The 23901-nt window shown below is 43.1% G+C and overlaps 1 protein-coding gene across 1 annotated transcript in view; it reads right to left on the minus strand.

The window, feature by feature from the left end:
- The window catches only part of PTPRK (protein tyrosine phosphatase receptor type K), a 455725-nt gene that overhangs the window by 360251 nt on the left and 71573 nt on the right, over window positions 1-23901 (minus strand). The window contains exon 5 of the mRNA XM_078772597.1: window positions 18489-18660. Within this exon, the coding sequence (XP_078628723.1) occupies window positions 18489-18660 (172 nt within the window). The remainder of the gene's footprint in view (window positions 1-18488; window positions 18661-23901) is intronic.

Raw genomic sequence — 23901 nt, forward strand, 5'->3', positions numbered from 1 at the left:
AATGAAGGTTGTAGCACATTCATTTGCCACCAGCCCCAAGGGGGTTTTCTCCCCCGAGCCGGTTTTCCCCGCCATTCACGTCAAAGGGGTTGCGTGTTGAGGTGTATATCCATGTTAAGTTAGCTTTATCGTGGCATTTTTCCAAGGCCGCTTTGAATAACAAAACCAACGATTATAGCATAATATTAATGTTATTACAAACAATATTAATACCATTAATATCCCACCTCCCCAAGGTGTTTTTCCTCCTTGAACAAACGTAGAGTCAACGTTAAATAAATAGTTTATCATGGCGTTTCCGTGGGAGCAACAATCCAACGGCCTCCACTAGAGGTAAAAATATTATAAACCACAAACACGCATGAGTAGCTTTTCAAACAGTTGCTAATGCTGTTTATAACATTAAACAAAGAAATTTGGAGGAATCCGACATCTGTGAGGTACGTTTTACTTACAGAACTGAGCAAAGATCTACTGTACACTATATACCCCACAAGGGTTGGGTTAATAACATGACCATTCCTGGCGCTAAAGTGGCATTTTTGTGGCCGCCTTTTGAAACTTGTTCCTGCTGTTTAACACAAAACTGAAAGGGAGAAGCTCGGGTTGCGCTCATTTACCAAGCAGCTAGCTAGCGCTTGCCAAGCCAGCCGTTCCTTAACGGTTTTGAATGGAGTGCTTGCTCGAATGCTTAAACCACTTGGCGATCTCTCCACAAGAAACCTGGTAAATTAACAAACACCCAAAGTTCTTGAGACGCCACCATAGATCGACTGTAATCTATATACACCAAAGAGGATTGACCCTTCCTGCCCCTCCCGTAGTGTGCGGGTGTACTAGTATCATAAAAGAACCAAAGTTAGCTAAGACAGTAGAAGAGATCATTGGATGTCATGCTGTGTTTCTTGGCTGTGTAACTTGAGGTGTTTTGGTGCCGGCTATGTTGTATTCTCTTGTTGTACCAACTAACTCTTCTCCTTTGAATTAAATCTTGACATTGTTCTTGAAGTGTGGACATTCTATTTAGTGTACACCCATCTATGACATACGCTTCAATCGACTGTTACATAGTCGAGAAAAATGCTGTGCATTTCTCTTGTGTTCCTTCCACATTATACACCTCCGACCATTCATGCTCCTTCCGATATCCACCGCCCCTACTCACAAACCTGAACATGGTGTTTCACTTTTGGTGAGACATTAATTCAAAGTTGTGAAGGAAAGCACATAATCAAGTTGAATTGAGAAGTACATCTGGGTATTATCAGTGTAGCAATGAAAGCTGATATTAAAATTCCATAAAATTTTACCTGTGGATGCACTCGAAGAGAAAACAAGAGCGCTCCAATAATATATTCCATGAGCATTTCGACAGACAAGGAAAATGGGTCCTATGAAGGGGTATCAATGTTTACAATTGGTGCATGTGACATGTAAGATAAGGTTTAAACCATTGGAGAGTAGATACACAGATACAAAATCGAGAATGAAGAAGGTCAAGTAGTATATTATGATTAACTATGTCAAAAGCAGCAGATCAGTCGAAAAGTAGTGAGATTCTAGTTGATTATTGGTCTGTATTGTACAATATGTCATTTGTGACCTTCAGAAGAGCAGTCTCAGAGGTATGTAACTGTTTGAAAGCCGACTGGAAGTGTCGTAGAAGAGACGGTTAATGCAAGAATGCAGGAAGCTGGTTGGGAATAGCATTTATTTTTCTTTAGAACTGACAGTGGGACAAACATCATGGGAATGAACAAACAGTAAAAAGGGGGAAGGAGGAGGGGAGGAAATGCTGCAACAAGCAATAAGATTATAGTTGATTTAGGAAAGGTTGATGGAGGTAATAAAGATCATGGGTCGGAATTTGGGATGACAAGAGATGGTGGTGCATTTCTTGTGTGAAGCCCTGGAGGGAAGAGTGAGACAGAACTGACTTTGGAAGGAGAAGCGACAAATAAAAGAGTCGAAGTTTAGAAATGAAAGGTAAACAGAGACAGATCTGTAATGCTGAAGATCATTTGTAGGTAGTGAGGGTTTTGTCCAATATGGGAATTGTTATGGCTTGTTTAAATGAGAATATAATTGTTGATGATGTAATTGAGCAATTGATTATTTTCCTTGTAAGTGGAGAGAGAAATGAAAGTAAAAAAACAGCAAAAGATGACAGAATTGCATCGAGTAAAGAAGTTGTTTTCATTGAATTATTGATGTCGAATTGGACAGCATCTTGACTGACAGGTAAGGAGGAATGGATCAGACCGAAGTGAGTGTCAATACAACAACAAAACAACAACATGCATTTTAAAGGCCATTTTACCTCTTAGAGTGGGGGTTAGCCTTGCGGTCCCCATGACAATCTTCTCCATTTTGCCCTATTTCTGCATCTCTCCTTGTTAACCCCCTTGCCCGCATTTCTTCTTCCACCATCTTTAGCCAAGTCTTTCTCGGTCTTCCCCGTCCTCTACTTCCTTCTACATTCATTTCCATCACTCTTCTCAACCAGTCACTTTCACCTCAACACGTGACCAAACCATCTCAACCTGTTCCTCTTCACAGCATCAATCACAGGCTCTATTCCCATCATCTTTCGCAATTCATCATTTGTCTTCCTCTCTCTCAACGATACTCCGCACATCCGTCGAACCATTCGCATTTCCACCCTTTCAAACCTTCGTTGCTGCTCTACGTTCATTACCCATGTCTCGCTCCCATAAATCATAACACTTCTCACACATGCAGCATACACCTTTCCCTTCAGCTTCAACGACACTCCCCTCATCATCAGCATGCCACTCAGTTCCCGAAACATCTTCCATGCACATCTCACTCGAGCAACCGTTGCCGAGTCTGATCCACCTTCTCCATTCAGCATGTCTCCGAGGTAGCAAAATGTTTTCACACCTTCCAGCTTCACGCCGTCTCCAAGATCCAACTCAACATTTCCTCCATCTGCAGCTCCCTCTGTGCACACCTTACATTTGAATGTAGCTGCCACACTGGTTAATGACCCTCTCAGACCACTACATTTTTGATGAACCCACTCAGCGTACATTGTACATTGAATGGAGTTCACTCTGACACCCTTCCTACACACAGAACAGGGCCACTTCCCAGTTCTTTCCACCTCACCACATGCTTTACCACTTGCCATCACCTTCGTCTTTCCGATATTCACCTTCAGACCTTTTGTCTCCATACATTCCTTCCACGTGTTCATCTTTTCTTTCAGTCCATCCATACTTTCCGCAATCAACACCAGATCATCTGCATACAACAACTCCCACGGTAAACCCTCCTTTACGTTCTGAGCCAGCACCTCCATCACAGCTACAAATAGTAGTGGACTTAGTACCGACCCCTGATGCGCTCCCACCTTCACCTCAAACTCACCACTGTTCCCGTCCTTGGTCCTTACAGCTGTGCACGCTCTTTTGTACATTGCCATCACTACTCTGATCAACCATTCCTCCACTACTAACTTCCTCAATGCCCATGTCAATACTTTGCTTGGAACCCTATCGAATGCTTTCTCCAGATCAACAAACCCAAGAAACAACTTCTTCCTCTTCTCCATGTACTTCTCCTGCAACTGCCTCACAATGAAAAGCACGTCTGTCGTTCCTCTTCCTGGCATAAATCCAAACTGCATTTCATCGATCTTCACTTTCTTCCTTATCCTCCTCTCCAACACCCTTTCCAATACCTTCATTCCATGCTCCAATAACTTTATCGCTCGGTACGAGCCACACTCCAGAGGGTCACCTTTTCCCTTGTATAGAAAGATGAGGGTACTCAGTTCCCAATCCACTGGAATGCGGCCTTCTTTCACCACCAGATTACAGATCTCTGTCATTCTCTTCACACCCCAACTTCCTGCTGCCTTCAACATATCTCCCACAACTCCTGTCGGCCCTCCCGCTTTTCTACACTTCATTGCTTTTATCGCTTCCTCTACTTCCTTCTCAGTTATCTTCTCTGCCGGTCCTAAAACTGGGTTACTCTCTATGTTGCCTCTATGTTACTCTCTAAAAATTCAACAAATATAAATTTATTTACAGTAATGTAAAAGACAATGAAAGGTGAGGTAAACTAAGATTCCTAAATGAGGGACCCTCCAGTCAGACTCGTATACAAACAGGGGAAAAGATAATGAAAATAAAATGGTGTTTATAGTGCCGGCACTTAGTGTTGTTCAAGTGAGGGCGTCAAATGAAGCCGGCAGCACAAAGTGGCCCGCAGCCGAGCACAAGAAAATGGCCAGATGGTGCAAAGGTCCTCTTCGAGTCGCCACGAATGTGAGGTGATTTTGTTTAGCCGGTCGCCTTTCGCTTTTGACGTGCCAAGAGTTCCTCAAACTGCTGCCGTATTCCTCCTCCTCACAGGTGCACACGCGACCAAAATGCCACCAGCACGACCCACACCTGCCTTCCACCAAGTCACGAAGACAAAGAGATTGACAGGACGGCTTCTTCTTCCTCCGTTACTATCCAAGGCTTCACAAAAGGACGCAGCACAACCACAGCCGTCTGCCAGGGCGACCAAGACAAAACGAGGGGAAGATAGCTAGTTGCGGCCACCCGCAACCAAACTCAAGACAAGAGAGAGAAATGCGACTGCCTCCAACAAGCGCCAGGAAAAAAAAGACCAAAATGGTGAGAGAGCTTCGCTTTTCTTCAGCTCTCGAATGTTCCATACTGACGTCACACTCTCTCCAATCATCATGCGCTACTCAATCATCCCATCACACCTCCACCAATCACGAAGGTCGGGGTGCAGCCTCCTCGTTACGAGTCGTCGGGGGAGGGGGAGGGAGGGTGGAGTCTTGTCGTCGTTCGGGAATGTTCGGCTGGGCGGGGTTCCTTTGCCGATCGGCATGTCCGGTCATACTGTCAGCGATTAGGGTTGTTGTAATGGCGGCCTTTTTTGATGCAATAACAACGAAGGGAAAATCACAGGGCAATTACACACTGGGGTTTAACCTTAAGCCATACCTAATTAGCATAGCTCCACCCCTCGTATGGAGACACATATACGATCTTATTCTATACAGATTCCCTACTTAGTTACATCGAGGGGGGCTTCTTCTTCGCATTACATGGTCCATACTAAAACCTACACATTCCTAAATTTCCTATGAGATTAATCATCTACCCCCACAAACGTAACAATATTAATGGAGTCAATGTTATGTATGTCATGCACTTCATCGGATATCAAGGGTATACCAAAGAAAGTCTGTCTGTCGGTCTGTCTGTGAGCAGGCTAACTCAAAAAGTTATGGACGGATTTGGACGAAACTTGTTGGGTAGGTTGGGCATTTGACAAGGACGAATTGATTAGATTTTGTTGAGGATATGGATCCGGATAGTATAATTTTTTAAGTGATTTTTCACAATTAAGATATCGGGCCAAAAACTATATATTAACATGATATTTCAAAATATTGTTGGTGGGTTAAAATAAAATTTTGTGGATGAGTTGGGTAGATGACAAGAACAAGGTCATTCGATTTTGGTTAAGTTCTGGATACAGATCCGGCCCATCAGTGTGATACATAACGTAAACTGTTCAGCTTGGCAGAGGGAGGTGCTCTACCGAGTGCTATTCTAGTTTTATAAATTAACTGAAAGATCTGCAAAGGTCTTTTAAAGATTCTTATGAAGTGAAAGAGGCAATGTGGGTTGAACGACCTGACCTTCACATTGTCCATGTTCTCTTGGGCGATGATATAAGTTATAACCATTAGGCGTTATCTCAGCTGCAGTTATTACATTACAAGGTGATAGCCATGTTTCGGTTAAATAGAGAAAATCGATAACCATATCACAAATTATCTGACAAAGAGCAAGAGACTAGCCATGGGTCACAGCAGCAAGTGAACGTGTCTATAAAAAGCTGCTTGGTTGTGAGAGGAAAACAAGCCGTTGTGATGACGGCATTACACGAGGTTTAACAACAGTGAGGTTTTCGTGGATTATGGAGCGGGTGAAACAGTTGAGGTGCTTCGTCTCACGACAATCTCCGATAATAGTTGGAATTTTATAGATTTGGTATAAAACTGATAAAATTGGGAACAGACCTGGGGCTGTGGCTTATGATGTTTTCGAAGATGACACGTAAAATGTCGAGAGACTTGCACATGGTTCAAACAGTTCTCAGTAAACTTCTGCAGCACGAGAGGAACACCGAGAATGTAACAAGGTAGTACTTTGAACCATCCAGTCCAGAAAAAGAAAAATGTATACAACAATTATTAATCAATAAAAATAATGATAACTACAATGCACTCGGGGAAGATGCTGACATTATGTTAATTTATCTTCAAATAAGTCATTGTTGTATTGTGATGTGATGTACTATAACAAACATTTTAGAACTGAATTTCTTCCAAACTCTGCAATTTCTTCCATTCTGTTCATTCTCAGGCAGTTTTAGTTTGTTATGTATTACTTGTATTAAAATTTTTTGTTTTGGCTATTAATGGTTGATTTTACTACGAAAGGCCTCTAACTTCAAGCTCGAAACTGCATAGCCAATTTATCTCAAATTTTGCATAGGTTATCGGGATACCGGTGGACAGGTCACGGGCAAAAAATACCTTTGGCTCCTTTTACACCACTAACCCTCCTGAGGATGGGAAGATGACACCTCAGCGAATGTGTACACTAATATGTTGGTACATTTTTTTAAACTATCACTTTTTGCTCGACAGTCCTCTCATTTACTCTGGTTTCTGAGTTTGACTTGTTCACCCTGGTCAGCTGTTTCTGGTCCTTGGTCACAGATGCTGTAGATCTGAATATAGATTGCCTGACCTGTGAAAAATCACCTCTTCCTCTGAACTGGAATCTCCTGAGCTCTTTGTGCCCACATACTCTATCGATGGGCTTCCTGTATTTTTTCAGCATGTGAGTATTGCATTCAACACATCTGTGTGTTTGTCTGTTTCACCAGGGTTTGGCACAGAGCTTGATATTCTACACACAGATGTGATTATCCAATATAGTACTCAAGTGCTAACCTATGGCCCTGGTATGAGTACATTTCATTTCAAAAATTTTCTTGTGAACTCAAAATTGAACTCATCTGAAACATTCGCAATATGAAGCTCTGTACCAAATTTGGCATTCCAACTGCCATTATTGTAAGTTATTCTGCCGACAAACACACACATTAGCATAGACGGGATCTTCAAAATACTCATGCGCTCGGCCTTCAGCCTTGGCATGAGCAACAAGAGGGAGAATTGCTTTGCAATTAATGTGCCCTAAGGCTGTGATCTTTTGTAAGTCTAACAAGGGCATAACTGAAAAATTTACGAAACACCCTGAAACTCGAGCTAGTGCTGTAACTTACCATAATAAAGCCATGTACCAAGTTTCAGTTGAATATGTTAAAGGGCAAGGGCGGAAAGTCTGGAAAACCACAGGTGGGATGGTTGGACAGACGGTGAGCAAACCTATAGTCCTCCTTTATCCCCCATCCGGTGAAGCTGGTAGGGGACTAATAAAAAGTAGAAAAAAATGAATGGAGTCAAATGCAAAAGCATGAAAGAAAAATGAGCGATATAAAAGAACGGTGATAAAGAATAAAGGCATATAATCCCAAACAGGATATGTAAATATTTAAGAACAAACGAGAACATTAAGAAATGCAAAAGTAGAGTTTGTAAAACAGGGAGTACCGACAAAGAGAAAAGTGGAGGAAACTTTAAGAGTGAAGAGGTAGAGCTGGAGAGGCATAAAGCAGGCATCCAACGTTGCAGTAAGCAGAGATGGAGGACCCAGCTAGTTATACACATGACTAGCACATTGTTACGGATTCGTCACTTCCACTGGGGTGGTTTTCACCCACTGGACATGTTTCTGATATTATGTATTATTATTATTTTCAAAAGGTTTATTATTGACGAATGGTTATCAAAAGTTAAAAAGGATAACTGAAAGTGAAACAGGAAACCGAACCGGAAGACAAGGAGGTGAAGAGGAAGCGGCGTGGCGAGGAAATTCGGACAAGACGCGTGACGTCGAGCTCTGTAACGAGCAAGGTCTAACGAAAGTCGCGAAGGAATTTTGACTTCCCTGAAAGGACACCCTGCGGTAGGAGTTATCGCTGGGAGTGTGAAATCTGTGTAGTCAAGTTTTGGGCACTGAGATTCGAGACGAATCCTCGCTTGGTCGCCTTGACTCAAGTACGAGCCGTCGGCCATTTTGAACCTCACGCTTCGCTCACCGAAAAGGTTCTTGCTAAGCGTTTGCTTTTCTCTGCATCCTGTCGTCTGTCGGGGATGTGTGTGCGCAAACGCTGCGTTTGAAGAGTACGCTGCGGTTCGCTGATTGAACTCTGAACGGGCACATCGAGTTTGCCTCTGGTTTCGGACCACGTGACCTGCTACGTTTTTCCTACGTTACGCCTACGTCTCGTCAGCATCCACGGAGTACGGGTCTCGATTCGACCTCGCTCTGACACTAGCTGGAGCGAATCACCTTCGCCTTGGAAAAGGTTACAGAGACATTGAGGAGTGTCCTTTTTCCTTCACTGGGAGCAGTGAGTTACCATCATAAGCAATAAGATATATATCGAGTGCACTCGAAATTGCCTTGGCTTGCCACTAATTCCTTTGCATGCCATTTGTTGTACCGTTATTCCTGTGTGTGATTTCTAATACAATTTTGGTCATTTATAATCATTGGTGTGGTTTCACTATTGATTTTCAAAACAGGGTAACATATTTTTCTGCCGGCGTTCCTCTCGGGGTTCGGAGGTTACCGAGACCAGGAGATCATTGAGGACTCCGTAACAGAAATTGGGGGCTCGTCCGGGATATTAAATTCCTTAAATTTAGTCCGGGAAAGAATTCCCTAGCATTCCAAAATTTTCCAAATTTTGGGAATTTTTAAAGCATTCCCAAATTTTTCAAGAAACAATTTTCTTTTTTAATTTGTGTGAAGGTTATCAGGTGTTAACGGATAGCCACCATGGAGTTTGACACAGAGAAGTTTACAGCGACCCCTAGTGAGGCACAGTTCCGAGCGTTACTAAAATCGGAACTCTTGATATTGGGCAAACATTTTAGCTTGGAGGTCCGAGCTAAAATGAAGAAAACAGAGATGCAGATAGTGGTTATACAATCTATGGTGGAACTAGGAACATGGAGAGAGGTAGCCTTGGATTGGTTACCAGAAGAACAAGAAAATGTGGAGCTCCAGAAAATGGAGATGCAATTGTAGAGCCAAGAAAGGATCAAAGCAGAGGAAAGGAGAGTTGCAACAGAACTCCAGGAAAGGTTAAAAGTACAGGAAAGAGAACTCCAGGAAAGGTTAGAAGAGAAAAAAGCAGAGGAAAGGAGAGCTGCAAGAGAACTCGAGGAAAGGTGAGAAGACAAAAAAGCAGAGGAAAGGATAGCTGCAAGGGAACTCGAAGCAGAGGAGAGAAAAGCCGAAAGGGAGGTAAAGGACCGTGAATTGGCACATCAGCAGGAAATTAAAGTCAATGAGCTGGAGTTAATAAGGGAACGGGGAGAGGTACCATCCATGCTGACTGGTTCGACACCTAGCCAGAACACCTGGGATGTTGGCAGACATGTTAGGATGGTTCCACTCTTCAATGAAAAGGAGGTAGCCAAGTTTTTTTGACACTTTGAGAAAGTGGCTCGAATGCTAAAATGGCCTGAGGAGTCCTGGACCATATTAGTGCAAAGTGTTCTGGTGGGTAAAGCTCAAGATATTTATTCGGCTTTACCGATTGAGCAATGTGCAGATTATGAGATAGTGAAGAAAACCATTCTCAAGGCCTATGAATTGGTCCCTGAAGCTTACCGGCAAAAATTCCGGAACGCCAGGAAGAGGGAGAGTGAGACCCATGTGGAGTTTGCCAGAATGCAAGAAACCATGTTTGATCGGTGGTGTGATTCAAAAGGAGTTGGGAAAGACTTCGAACTACTGCGACAATTGATCCTGGTGGAGGAATTCCAACAGTGTGTCCACGAGGACATTAAAGTTCATCTGGAGGAAAGGAAAGTACCAAAGCTGTATGAGGCAGCAGCCATGGCTGATGACTATGCCTTAACCCACAGGATGGGGTTCCACAAACATAACTTCTCGCCGAGACCTAGCCAGGGGAGCTATGGTACATCAGGGGCTGAGAACGAAACTTCATGGGGGCGACCTCGCGATGACTATGAGGACCACTCTGATACCACGACTTCTAGAAATCTGAAGGCACCAGTTCCAAGGCAGACTTATCCTACGGGGGGCTCGAGACAAACCACAAGATTCTTCTCCGGGCCTACTTGCGCTTTTTGCCATAAACCTGGACACTTGATGTCCCACTGTTATGCTCTGGGAAAGGAAAATCAGGAGCGGAGTTCGACTAGTACAACTCCGAATGCAATGGCCAATGTGAGAAATGGCCCTCAAAAGAGTTACCAACCATTTATTTCAGAGGGGTTGGTGTCACTGGATGGAGACCCGACTACCCAGAAACCTGTTAGGGTATTGAGGGACACTGGAGCACATCAATCTTTAATGCTTGAAGGCATCTTGCCATTGTCAGAGGAGACAGCAACTGGTGATAGTGTTCGTTTACAGGGGATTGGTGGCTGTGTTAGAGCTCCACTTCATGCCATCCAGTTGGAGTCCGATGTGGTGTCAGGACCGGTCACCATAGGTTTACAAGCCACTCTTCCTGTAGAGGGAGTATCTGTTGTTATCGGGAATGATTTGGCCAGTGGTCAAGTTTATGGTAACCCGATGGTTGTTAAAAAGCCCAGTAGGGAAAATAACACCACACCAGTTAGGGATGGCGACAGATTTAGCAAGTTATTTGTAGGTGGACTGAACTTCAAAACAAAGGAAGATGTTCTGGAGTCTGCCTTCAGCAAATATGGACCGCTTTTGGAAGTGTTGCTGATAAAAGACAGGGAGACACAAAAGTCAGGAGGGTTTGGCTTTGTCACGTTTGAAAACTCAAAGGACGCCAGAGATGCAGAAAAGGATCTGAATAGCAAGGAGTTGGAGGGTCGGACCATAACAGTAGGGAAGGCATTTCATAGGTGTCGTGGGAGCTACAGAAGAGGACCACGGAGTAGTAGTTTTGGTGGTGGCCACAATCAATATTATTATGGAGGCTCCCAGAGTTACGGCAGCTCCCAAAGGAAGGATTGTCAGAGTAGTAATTATTATGAAATTTCGGAAAAGTTGAAGCACTGAATGCTGCGGAGCCGCCGAGCCAAGATTCCTACACGGATTAACCATGAACGTTCCTAAAGGCGTCCATGTAGTGAACTTTCCTGCACGGACTAACCGTGAACTCCACGTTCCTAAAGGCGTCCATGTAGTGAATACTTCCAGGCCTCAACACCCAAACCATCATGGAACCAGGCTTTCAGCTCGGCCTCCCGGGAAAAGTGTTGTAGTTTTGCTTGACTTGGGATTTTGGATTACTACCCCTTAACCTTCTTTCAAAAGAAACGAAACGTTAAATCAGAGGGGGATGAGATTGAGTTTGGCTTTGCAGGAGTCCATTTGGGAAATTGAACATGTAAAGGGCAGGGACAATGTCGTTGCTGATGCTTTGTCCAGAGTGAATTAACTTTAGAAATCTCTGTGGGTTGTGTGAAATTTTGTTGCTTTATTTTTGAGATGTTGATAATATTGTTGCTCACGGGAATTGGTGATTTGGGTTGTGAGCTTATTTTTGTTTGTGTAAAGAGTTTGCATGCAAATAAAGTTTTCGCTGTGTTCAAACTTTCTTTCTTGAGGGGGGGGGGGGGGGGTTAAGTGTTACGGATTCGTCACTTCCGCTGGGGTGGTTTTCACCCACTGGACATGTTTCTGATATTATGTATTATTATTATTTTCAAAAGGTTTATTATTCACAAACGGTTATCAAAAGTTAAAAAGGATAACTGTAAGTGAAACAGGAAATCGAACCGGAAGGCAAGGAGGTGAAGAGGAAGTGGCGTGGCGAGGAAATTCGGACAAGACGCGTGACGTCGAGCTCTGTAACGAGGAAGGTCTAACGAAGGTCACGAAGGAATTTTGACTTCCCTGAAAGGGCATCCTGTGGTAGGAGTTATCGCTGGGAGTGTGAAATCTGCGTAGTCAAGTTTTGGGTGCTGAGATTCGAGACGAATCCTCGCCTGGTCACCTCGACTCAAGTACGAGCCATCGGCCATTTTGAACCTCACGCTTCGCTCACCGAAAAGGTTCTTGCTAAGCGTTTGCTTTTCTCTGCATCCTGTCGTCTGTCGGGGATGTGGGTGCGCAAACGCTGCGTTTGAAGAGTACGCTGCCGTTCGCTGATTGAAATGTGAATGGGCACATCGAGTTTGCCTCTGGTTTCGGACCACGTGACCTGCTATGTTTTTCCTACGTTACGCCTACACCTCATCAGCATCCATGGAGTGCGGGTCTCGATTCGACCTCGCTCTGACACTAGCTGGAGCGAATCACATTCGCCTTGGAAAAGGTTACAGAGACATTGAGGAGTGTCCTTTTTCCTTCACTGGGAGCAGTGAGTTACCATCATAAGCAATAAGATATATATCGAGTGCACTCGAAATTGCCTTGGCTTGCCACTAATTCCTTTGCATGCCATTTGTTGTACCGTTATTCCTGTGTGTGATTTCTAATACAATTTTGGTCATTTATAATCATTGGTGTGGTTTCACTGTTGATTTTCAACACAGGGTAACATGTTTTTCTGCCGGGGTTCCTCTCGGGGTTCGGAGGTTACCGAGACCAGGAGATCATTGAGGACTCCGTAACAACATGCAGTTGGCAAGTGTGGAGGTGGAGGTGAGGCAGTCTCAGCCTGGTGAAAGCGAGCCGATGGTGTAGCACACCTGAGCAGAGAAAGGCCGATAGTGGTCTGTGGCACTTTACCCAAAGGCTGACAGGTGGCCGCCGTTAAAAGTTCAGCTTTCAGAGGTGCAACATAAAGCCACTAGGTGTGCAAAGTGCCAGATCAAAGTGATATGACACTTCCAATGGCTGATCAAGGAAGTATATAGATGAGACAATTCTTCTAGAGAGAAAAGTTGTGCATTTGATAATTGTCTGGATTGAATGCCATGTTCTATGTCCCAGAAAAGTATCATAACCCCTCGAGATCTGTTGCAAGGGATTCAGCTGCTGCCAATCTCTTTTTGGAATTGGGTACCATACAGCATCACGTGGAATCATCAGCAAGGTGGAAAAAGGATTTTCTCATGCATCAGGGAAGTCATTGGCATCAGATTAGGAATAAAGCACAGCTCTCGATGGTAGGCTACGTTTGGGCACTCCAGTCTGGGGGTGAGGTTGCCATGCAGAGTGACGTGCTGATTATGTGCATAGAGAAAGACAGTGAGCCAGGAATCAAGGTGGCATTGGATGCTACAGACAGAAATATTGGCAAGCAGACTGGGTGCCAAACAATATCGAAAGCCCCTGATATGTCCAGCGTCACTGGCCTGACCTGTTTATTTACATCCACTGTTGACAGAGAAGCAATGGCTTGTCCAAAGTTGAGTGATCAGGATGGAATCCAATCTGATGATACAAGATCAGCCCATACAAGAGAAAATATTAAGTTGGCTGCAATGATGGATTCAAAACCGCTTCCAATTGAAAGTGGCCTGTGGTTCGATGGATCTGTTTTTGCACAATTCATGTGCAAAGGAGGAAGGAAAGAAAGAAAAAAAAATTAAAGAGTAATGTTGACTGTCTTCCAAGCAGATTGGAGATAATCTAAGGCATATGACACAAGTTGAAGAGAGCAGACAGTTGAGAAGCGAGAGCAGCAGTGCAGGATTTGAGGAAAGGGGTCATTATGCTGCCTGGGCCCATCATAGAGGAAGAGTCGAGGCTGGTCAGAAGTTCTCAACCTTCTTGGGGTTTCTCACAGTGTCCAGGAATCAGTGGGAGCAGAGGAGTAAGGTTGGCACAGAGAGGCCTTGAGCGCATGAGTTTTGGAGGTGAACAGCGAGTTAATACTTTTAGCCTTGTTGTAGCTGAAGTTTACATGGTTAAGGAACTGGATGGATGGGGAACATGTGCTGGACATAGACTTAACTAGACACCACATTGGCTTTAAAGAAGGAGACAAGTTGGTGAGTTCAGCACAATATAGGTATGATGTTGTTTTCTGGCTTGCCTGAGGATGGATATGCACTTGTTACAGACTTTGTGAAATGGCCTAAGATTGCTATCGTTCAGGTTCACCATTTCACACTGAAAAATGTACCGAAAGCTGCTCAATAACAACAACAAGGTCTCATCACTTTGTGTTTCAGGACCAACAGGATGGACAGTATAACTGTATAGGACATCGGATAAATATGTTCACGACAGAAAGTGGGATTTTAAGGAAGCACCTCTTCGGTGCAAAGGTGAATGAAGACCAGCTTTTCAGAAATAAGGTAGGTTTTAGTTCTGGCCAGTTTGCCTGAGTGAATTATCCGTTTTTTTTTTTGTTTTTTTTTCTATACTGAATCGAGGCTCGTGAAAGAGCTGACAACCGTGAGGGAAAGACAGCACAGGGGGACCACGAGGGAAAGACAAAGACAGCACATGGGGACCGTGAGGGAAAGACAGCACATGGGGACCACGAGGGAAAGACAGCACATGGGGACCGCGAGGGAAAGACAGCACATGGGGACCGCGAGGGAAAGACAGCACATGGGGACCGCGAGGGAAAGACAGCACATGGGGACCGCGAGGGAAAGACAGCACAGGGGGACCGCGAGGGAAAGACAGCACAGGGGGACCGCGAGGGAAAGACAGCACAGGGGGACCGCGAGGGAAAGACAGCACATGGGGACCGCGAGGGAAAGACAGTACAGGGGGACCACGAGGGAAAGACAGCACATGGGGACCGCGAGGGAAAGACAGTACAGGGGGACCGTGAGGGAAAGACAGCACATGGGGACCGCGAGGGAAAGACAGCACATGGGGACCACGAGGGAAAGACAGCACATGGGGACCACGAGGGAAAGAAAGCACATGGGGACCACGAGGGAAAGACAGCACATGGGGACCATGAGGGAAAGACAGCACATGGGGACCACGAGGGAAAGACAGCACATGGGGACCGCGAGGGAAAGACAGTACATGGGGACCACGAGGGAAAGACAGTACAGAGGGACCACAAGGGAAAGACAGCACATGAGGACCACGAGGGAAAGACAGCACATGGGGACCGCGAGGGAAAGACAGCACATGGGGACCACGAGGGAAAGACAGCACATGGGGACCACGAGGGAAAGACAGCACATGGAGACCGCGAGGGAAAGACAGCACATGGGGACCACGAGGGAAAGACAGCACATGGGGACCACGAGGGAAAGACAGTACAGACAGAGTTGGTGGCAGAGGAACAGGTTGAGGGATTTGGACTTTCACAAGAACATGCTCAAATGACCAAGAGAGGCTGGAGGGAAAATTGCCCTTGACCAGGTCCAGGGGGAAGTATGTACCATTTGCAGAGATCTGTATTGGGATGTTTACTGATTAGATCAGAAGACTCACAGACTCACAGAAGATTAGACTCACAGAAGACCTCCACAGCATGCCATGCCTGGTTGTTGTGGAACCTAGACCCAGCCATCAAAGTCGAGTTTGCAAACTTATCAAAACCAAAACTTTCTGCTGGTGGAGAATATACCAGTAATGCAACATAGGAAGCTGGAGAAGTGCTTGAGACTTCTGTGAATAACAATTTTTATAAACTGAAAACTGGCAAAAGTACGTTAACCAACAAGTGGAAGTGAGGTGTGACAGCTGACATTTAAAGAATTAACCCTTTGTCATAGGAATAGGCTCTTTTGCTTTGATGAAGGCCTAACACTCAATATTCTGGCTGTAACTCCATTCCCATGGCAGTAAGCCATTAACCATACTCTTATGGTAAAATCCATTGTACTGTCAATGGAGACCAACACTAGCCTTCACGAAGACTATTTAACCCATTGTTGCTACAAATCGACCCGATCGCCTGATACCATTTCCCCAGGAACCGACTCCTTCACTCACACTATAATTGCAATGAATACAGAGACTCACCAACAGAAAATGAGATGCAACTCAGCATCACATAGACCAAAGAACATTATATTGGAGAAATTAATAACGTTAACTCAGTTTGCATTCACATTACCACATGAGGCCCTCATTTTGGAGCAAGATCAATGAGAAAGCAATCTTGGGCTGACGAAACATTAAAAGGTTCCAGGGGGGCTTTTGTAATGCAATGCAGCCAGCCACCCCCATCGTGCCAAGCTGAATACAAATAAGCCAGAACAAAACACAAGGTGCCGATGGAGGCACGCTATAACCCAGTTCCATACGCATCGGTAATTCCGCTGAATTAGCTCACATCACCAGGCAAAAATTTTGTCATTTCAATAGCGTTAGGCTTTTTATTCATATTAAATTAACAATCTAAGTCTGGAATTGAAGTCAGATAACGACTCGGTATTATTATCCATGACTAAGCACGTGCAAGTAAGGACCTTTTTCCTTGGAATCTACAGAGGCCAGGGACATAACAAGAACATCTGGTATCACAACAAAAAACCTGAGCCTCAAAACTTTTAAACTTAAGTCTCCTTCGAAATCTTTTCCAAAGTAGTGTTTGGCAGATTCTAACACCACCTTGCATACCCATTCATTACCACAAATTATTGTAAGGCCAAGAAAGTCTGTCAGTGAAAATGTCCTGAAGGAAGGCGCCATAGGAAAAGGCGTTCCTCCATTTTAGTGCCTCATCAAATGGGCTGTGAAGAGGAAGAGGCATACATCAATTTGTCAGGCGTGTGCCTTGCAACCCTTATTCAGCAGAAGATAAATAAATTATACAGTGGGGCCGTCGGTTCTCCGCGTGACAGCTGCCCACATGCATTACTATCAAGTGGGCATTCAGCGCACACATCACTCATGACTGATTCCTTGTGATGCAAACACGCCATGTTCGTTATAGACTCAAAATGATGTCATAAATGACTAGTTGAGGAACAGCGTTTCTTCTGCAGAAAATAATGAAAGAACAGTCTGAAGTATTCCAAAAGGTGCCCTAATTTGAACAGTTCGGCAGATGATTTATCGCTACGTGCTTCGCAAAGACGGGTATTTTTCATGTAAAGATCTGCCAGTGTCCAAAGAGCTGATTATGAAGCATCATTTGGCTGAGAGGAGTTTCTTTTATGAAGGACGTTGATCTGTAAAACTGGGAAGTCCTTAACACAACTGCTCACCTTCACTAATTCGTTCTATTTTTTCACACTTGTGGAACCAACTCCCACATCCTCTTCAAATCGCATTCCTCCCTCCAGATATTCAAGGCAACTGTTCACCGCCATCTCAGATCGTCTCCAATCCAAAACTATGATCTTTTCTCCCCTCATTAACCCTCCTCCACCTCCCCCAATTTTTTTTTCCCAGTTTTTTTTCTTCCTGTGAATTTGCTCCTGCCCCAAATGTCTCAAATCTTGTCCACTACCTGCATCTTCCCTACCTTCCATTCTTGCCCACATCCCTTGTTTGGCCAAATCGGGCTATTTTGTCCTTCAGCCTTGCTGTTGGTGTTTCCACTTCTCTTTCTGCTGTTCCTTTTGTTCTTTTGCATCCTGATCCATTCTTTGTTCTAGCTCTTCCACGAGCCTTGAATTTCCATACACCCCCTCCAAAAAACAGCAGTTTTCCTTTGCACTGTTTTGCTGAGAGTAACCAACACAGCACCGCAGATACCGCCGTTATTCTCCATACAATTTTCTACATTCCTGTAATGCCGTCTGAAGGCCAAAGATAAAGCACAATTTCTTTAGCAACTGACCTATTCTGGAAAATTTCTGTTCAGCTTTTGTATTTTGAAAAAAAATGATGTTTTTAATTGGGTTTTTACCTCGACAGGAACAATAAGCACTCACCTGGAAGAAGCGTATGAAATAACAGAATCCAAAGCATTGGGGAACAAAAAGTGTCACGTGAAATTTGCGGCCTTTTCTTTCAGCTGGTTTGTGCCATGCTGTGTTGGTGGAATATGCTGACAGACGGTCATATTGAGTATGATTGTTTCGTAACCGGTACGTGTAATGTGATTCCTTCCAGCGCACTTGGCAGAGGCTTTATGCTACATCAAGCATTACCATCCTTGAGGTGTTTCTGGATGAAATATCTGCATTGTTTGAAAATAATTTGCTGAAATCACATATGGAACAGGACGTCAAGTTTTGGAGGCAACTGAGACTTTATGAAAGTTTGGCCTTGGTTGGCCGTGTTTCGACAAATGGCTCAATAATTGAAATAAATTAAATGCAGATGAATATGACAAGGAGAGTGGATAGAAATGACCAAAAAAAATTGTTTTTAAATAATTTAATAAATGGTCATGTTTATAATCATGACAATGGCAGAAATTTATAAAGAAGATTAAAATACAAATTATAATCATGATAATTATGACAATACCATGAGTGATGGCAGTGCTGTGTTGTAGGGACTTACCACGGACAATGAGAGAAGCAAAGTTGGAGAGAGTTGCACCAGCAGTGCTGTGTGCCACACAGCGTAACCGCTCTCCCCTCGGTTGACCACCCGTAGGTACACTGAACGTAGCCGTTATTCGACGACCTTTTCCCATGCTTGCCGGTGCTGCGATTCCCACACCTTGCTGGCCCTGTATAAACACGGTGCAATCAAACATTGACCATGGTAGGGCTGGGTGTGCATCATCAAGTTTGAAGATGTAGAGATAATTGCAGACCACCCCCAAAAACAGCAGCATGTAATGTTGACATTTAAGAAATGTGAAAAACATCAACCCCAGCTTTGGATGATTGTTTTCGTCGAAGATATTTACTAACACACTGTCCCACAGAATGGCACAGAGCTAGTACAGGGTGTTTCAAAAAATTGGACTATTTGAGCAGCCTGATATTCTGTCGTTTCTATTGCTATACCCTTGTCTCTTGCTGTACCAATCTACTATAATTAGCTGTTTAGCATAAAAGTTGCCAAGCTCAAAAGACCTATTATTATTACCACCGGCACCGAAGGTAAATAATAATAATAACCATTCCTTTCATGCCATGAGGTGCATAGAACTGCCGACACAGTTTCATTGGCTAAGGAGTACAATCCTAGATGGGTCGCCACTCTGACACGGGATACTCGAATCGCTTGTTACCCCAGTCACCTGGTCCTCATTTTGCCGCCCTTGGTAAGATGACGAGCTGAGTCAATCCGTATGGTGTTATTTCAATGGCATAACAAGGGCTTGAATTCAAGACCTGAAGATCTTAAGCCTGCCTCATTAACTGTTAAGCCAACACCAGCCCTTCCACCGAAAGTGGGCAGAGGTTAGTTATGTTTTCATGCATGTTTGTCTGTTTGTTTGTTTGTTTGTCTATCTGTGAGCACGATATCTCAAAAAGTTATTGACGGATTTGGATGAAACTTGGTCGACACGTCAGGTGTGTGACATGGACAAATTGATTAGATTTTGGAGAATATCTGGATCCGGATACTATCATTTTAAAAGTGATTCTTCACCATTGAGAGATAGGGCCAAAAACTACATACAGCACAATATTTCAAACCGTTATTGATGGATTCAGATGAAACCTGGTCGACACATTGGGTGTGTGATAACTGATAAGGACAAATTGATTAGCTTTTGGTGAAGGTCTGGATCCGGATCTGGATATTAGCATTTTCAAAGTGAATCTTCATCGTTGAAATATAGGGTCAAACACGATATATGGCACGATATTTCAAAAAGTTAAGAACAGATTCAGACGAAACTTGGTGGTCAGGTTGGGCGTCTGACAAGGACAAAGTGAATCAATTTGGGTGAAGATCAGGATCCGGATAGGGGGATTTTTAAAATTCTATAAAATAACAAGCCGATTAGATTAATAAAAAATATAGATAAAATAAGGCGATGACATTTTGGTTCAGGTCAGTATCCAGATCCGGCCTATCAGTGGGATACAAAACATTAACTGTTCAGCTTGGTTGAGGTATGCTGTCTACCAAGTGTCATTTTAGTTCTGTTTTGTAATTTATGTAGTCTTATGTTGTTCCTTTTCAGTGCACTCGTGGCTCCACGTTTGGGCCATGCATTGCACATGGGGAATGTAAGACACACTTCAGCAATTTCTACCTAAGCTGGTCAAATGAGGTTTTCATTTGCATCAGTTGTTCCAAAGACCATTGAGTAGTATCCCCAGATTTTATTGTTTTCTTTTGTTTTTGTTACTTAATTTGACATTATCTGGTATGCTGGATTTCATTTGAAGAAGAGTGTGCTTGAACCAACCCCATTCTGCTTGTAACTGGCTGTGCCGCTCTTGCACATGTCAGGCTGATGCTTTAAGAACTACATACTTTGCAAGGACGTTGAATTTTTTATCACTGCAGAATTTGAAATCAGCATCTTGAACCTGCCGTAGCATTATTGGATCAATGACATCATTGAAAAATCATTTCAAAGGAATACAGTTTGAAACTTCAAAAAGAAGTCTACAAGATTACGTACATCAAGAAAAACGAATATTCCTTACAGCTGGTTTTGGTACGTTATTAACAGAGCCATGATTTGAAAGCTGAAACACTGTCATGAGTACATGTTATTATATACATTATTATAATTATAATACATGATTATTTAGAATACTTTTAATGTATGCTTTGCTAAAGTAATATCCATTGGGTAAGTAAAACCTCCAAAAATTCAACACAGTCGGAATCACGAAAGACAACTAGAAGACTCTACAGAACAAAATATCATGAACATAACACAGGGGCTTTCAGATCAAAGTTTTAAAAGACATGAAAAAAGACAACATGAAAGGCTCACAATTGATATTTATGAAATTACAAATAATTAATTTGTAAAGACTAAACCGGCTCTCCTATTTTAATTTGAATATCTAATGAAGGTATAAAATAATTATACAAGCTTTCTTATCAGAGACCCAGACATCTTTTCCTTCTTGTTCCTGCACCATAAGAGCAGGATGTCTGGTAAGCGTAGGTTGGAGACCAAATTATTATAAACAGATAAAGTTATCATTTTAGTGGGTAAGCATTTACAGTTTACGATCATTTACACCTTTACTCTGAAAAATGATTGCACCTCAAAGGAACACCAGCATTCAATCGTTTTAATAAACTTCATTGGTTGATATATTGAGTCTCCATGGCTGAGTATGAATAGCATGTGATCGTGGTTGGTCAACTTACTGCCTTGATGCATCCATCCAATGTGGGATAGAAGGCACAATGGTGAAAATATGACAGTTTTACAGTAAAGCTGTGCATGCAAGTACAGATATATTTTAAACAGATCCGAGCTAGTATTCAAAGTGCTCTGGGATATTGTGTCACTTCCTGGGATATTATGTCACTTCCGCCAAGCTCAGTGGCTGTTTGTCTGAAGTTAAGTCTTGTGTTATTTCTTGTACTTATTTGCATGTGTTTGTATAATTTGTATTCTAGCTCTTACATTAGCATAAGCCCCTCGAGAAAATCGAGAATTTTCAGATTTGACAATCTGGGCCTTTTTTCCACCAATGATTTTTATTAGTCCCCTACCGGTGTACACCGGAGGGGACTATAGGTTTGCACGCCGTCGCTCCGTCCGTCAGTCCGTCAGTCTATCAGTCCGTCACACAAAGAACAGTTTTCCGGACTTTTTTTTCTAAACTCTTAACGCTAATGATTTCAACCTTGGTACATGGTTTCCTCATGATAAGTTACAGGTCAAGTTCGAACTTCACGACGTTTCGATCATTTTTGACAAAGTTATGGCACTTTGAACTTTGGTAATCTATCTATAATTCCAGTAATCTCTGTACGTTTGTACGTCTGTACGTCTGTACGTTTGTCTGTGACCGCTGTTTCTCGACAACTACCGGTCCGATATACTTGAAACTTGCCAGGTATATTGCTGGGGACCCGAGGATGTGCCTTTTCAAGGTTTGAAATTAATCGGACAAGTACTTACCGAGCTATGGCGATTTAGCCGTTCGCCGTTCGCTTTGCCGTTGCGAATGGACCAAACCATTCATGTAAATAGAGGGGGGGGGGTTCTGTGGTCGTTCGCTTTGGCTTTGCGAATGGACCAAACCATTCATGTAAATAGAGGGGGGGGTTCTGTGGTCGTTCGCTTTGGCTTTGCGAATGGACCAAACCATTCATGTAAATAGAGGGGGGGGGGGGGTTCTGTGGTCGTTGCGAATGGACCAAACCATTGTTTTTTTTTTGCAGTTTTTTTTTTTTTTGCAGTTTTTTTTTTTTTGCAGTTTTTTTTTTTTTGCAAGGAACGGGCACCCACGTACGGGCACGTCCTAGCTTATATATAGTACGGGCATGCCCTAGTTCTGATAATTCTGATGATCCTTAACTCAGTGCCATTTTAAGTTTTAATTTCCTTTAAAAACCAATTTCTCTGCAATAATAGGACCGATTGAGATCAAATTTTCACCATATGATGGACTCGGTCTGTAGAATATTTTAATGGTAATTATGACGTCACAGGTCACGTGGTTCGGCCGCCATATTGTTTTTCGTGAAAACACGAAAACCCCTTTTTCTCTGCAACGGCTGAACAGATCGAGGCCAATCTTTGCAGGCAGAATCGCATACCCATGACGAACAAAAAAAGTCAACGAGCATGACGTCATGCGTCACATGGTTTCAGAATTATGACGTTTTTAAGCATGAACCTTTAAAACCGAGCTCCTCCCTCATTTTTGATCCAATCGAGGGTAAACTTCACAGATCTGTTCAGGATGTCAGTCTACTAAAATGTCATTTTGGAATTTGCGATAGGGCACGTGGTTTGGCAGATATCGTTAATTCAACGAAAATATATATTTTTAAATGGGTATCTCTTGTTTATTCTCGAGTTCTCCTCAAGCCGCACCACGCGCCCTCAGCCTCGTCTCGCGAACGTCAACAGCGCGACACAGCGCGTGCTTTCGGGAGGGGTGGAGCCAAGCCGAGCAACATATATATACACATCGATCATTGATCGTGAACCGAAAAATATATTAAATTACTGATGGTTTCAGAGTTATGACGTTTTTAAGCATGAACCTTTAAAACCGAGCCCCTCCCTCATTTTTGATCCAATCGAGGGGAAACTTCACAGATCTGTTCAGCATGTCAGTCTACTAAAATGTCTTTTTGGAATTTGCGATAGGGCACGTGGTTTGGCAGATATCGTTAATTAAACGAAAACTATTTTAAAAATGGATATCTCTTGAATCGCTAGTACCTCAGACCGTGAGTTGGTAATAATTTATATAATTCACACAGTGCAATACGTGCAGGCTGCTCCATGGAGCGACCTTGCGGGCTTATCAATGAGGCGAGGCGTGACACACATGTGTCTCAGCATACCTCAGATCAAGTTTGAAAACCAGCATCAACCGTGCATAAATTTGCATATTCGATCATTTTTGACAAAGTTATGGCATTTTGAACTTTGGTAGGGGACATGTATTGCAGCGCAATACTCAGAATGCTTGTTTATTTGATTATTTTAGCACGTTTACCAATTGAAAATACGAGATAGATATCACCTTGACTGCGTGCAGCCAATATGAGTGGATCTAACACTTGCAGTAGATGTAACATTATTATACTGAGCATAATGAGTCTAATGAAAGAATAGATCAGTTGATCAGGCATCCTTTTGAACTTACAGACTGATAAAATGATTTTATCTTCTGAAAACTAGACAAAAATACACTAAAGCACAACAAACCTTTGATTAACCTCCCTGATTAAAACCACCTGGTACAAAACAAATTGTTATTTGTTCTAACTGCTCAAAATTTTCTTTCATATTTGCCCAAAATACAGTGTAAGTATAATAACTAGAATGACACTCGGTAGAGCATATCCC

This window comes from Myxine glutinosa, chromosome 2, assembly GCF_964187855.1.
Source record: "Myxine glutinosa chromosome 2, kmMyxGlut1.1, whole genome shotgun sequence".
Lineage (NCBI taxonomy): Eukaryota > Metazoa > Chordata > Myxini > Myxiniformes > Myxinidae > Myxine > Myxine glutinosa.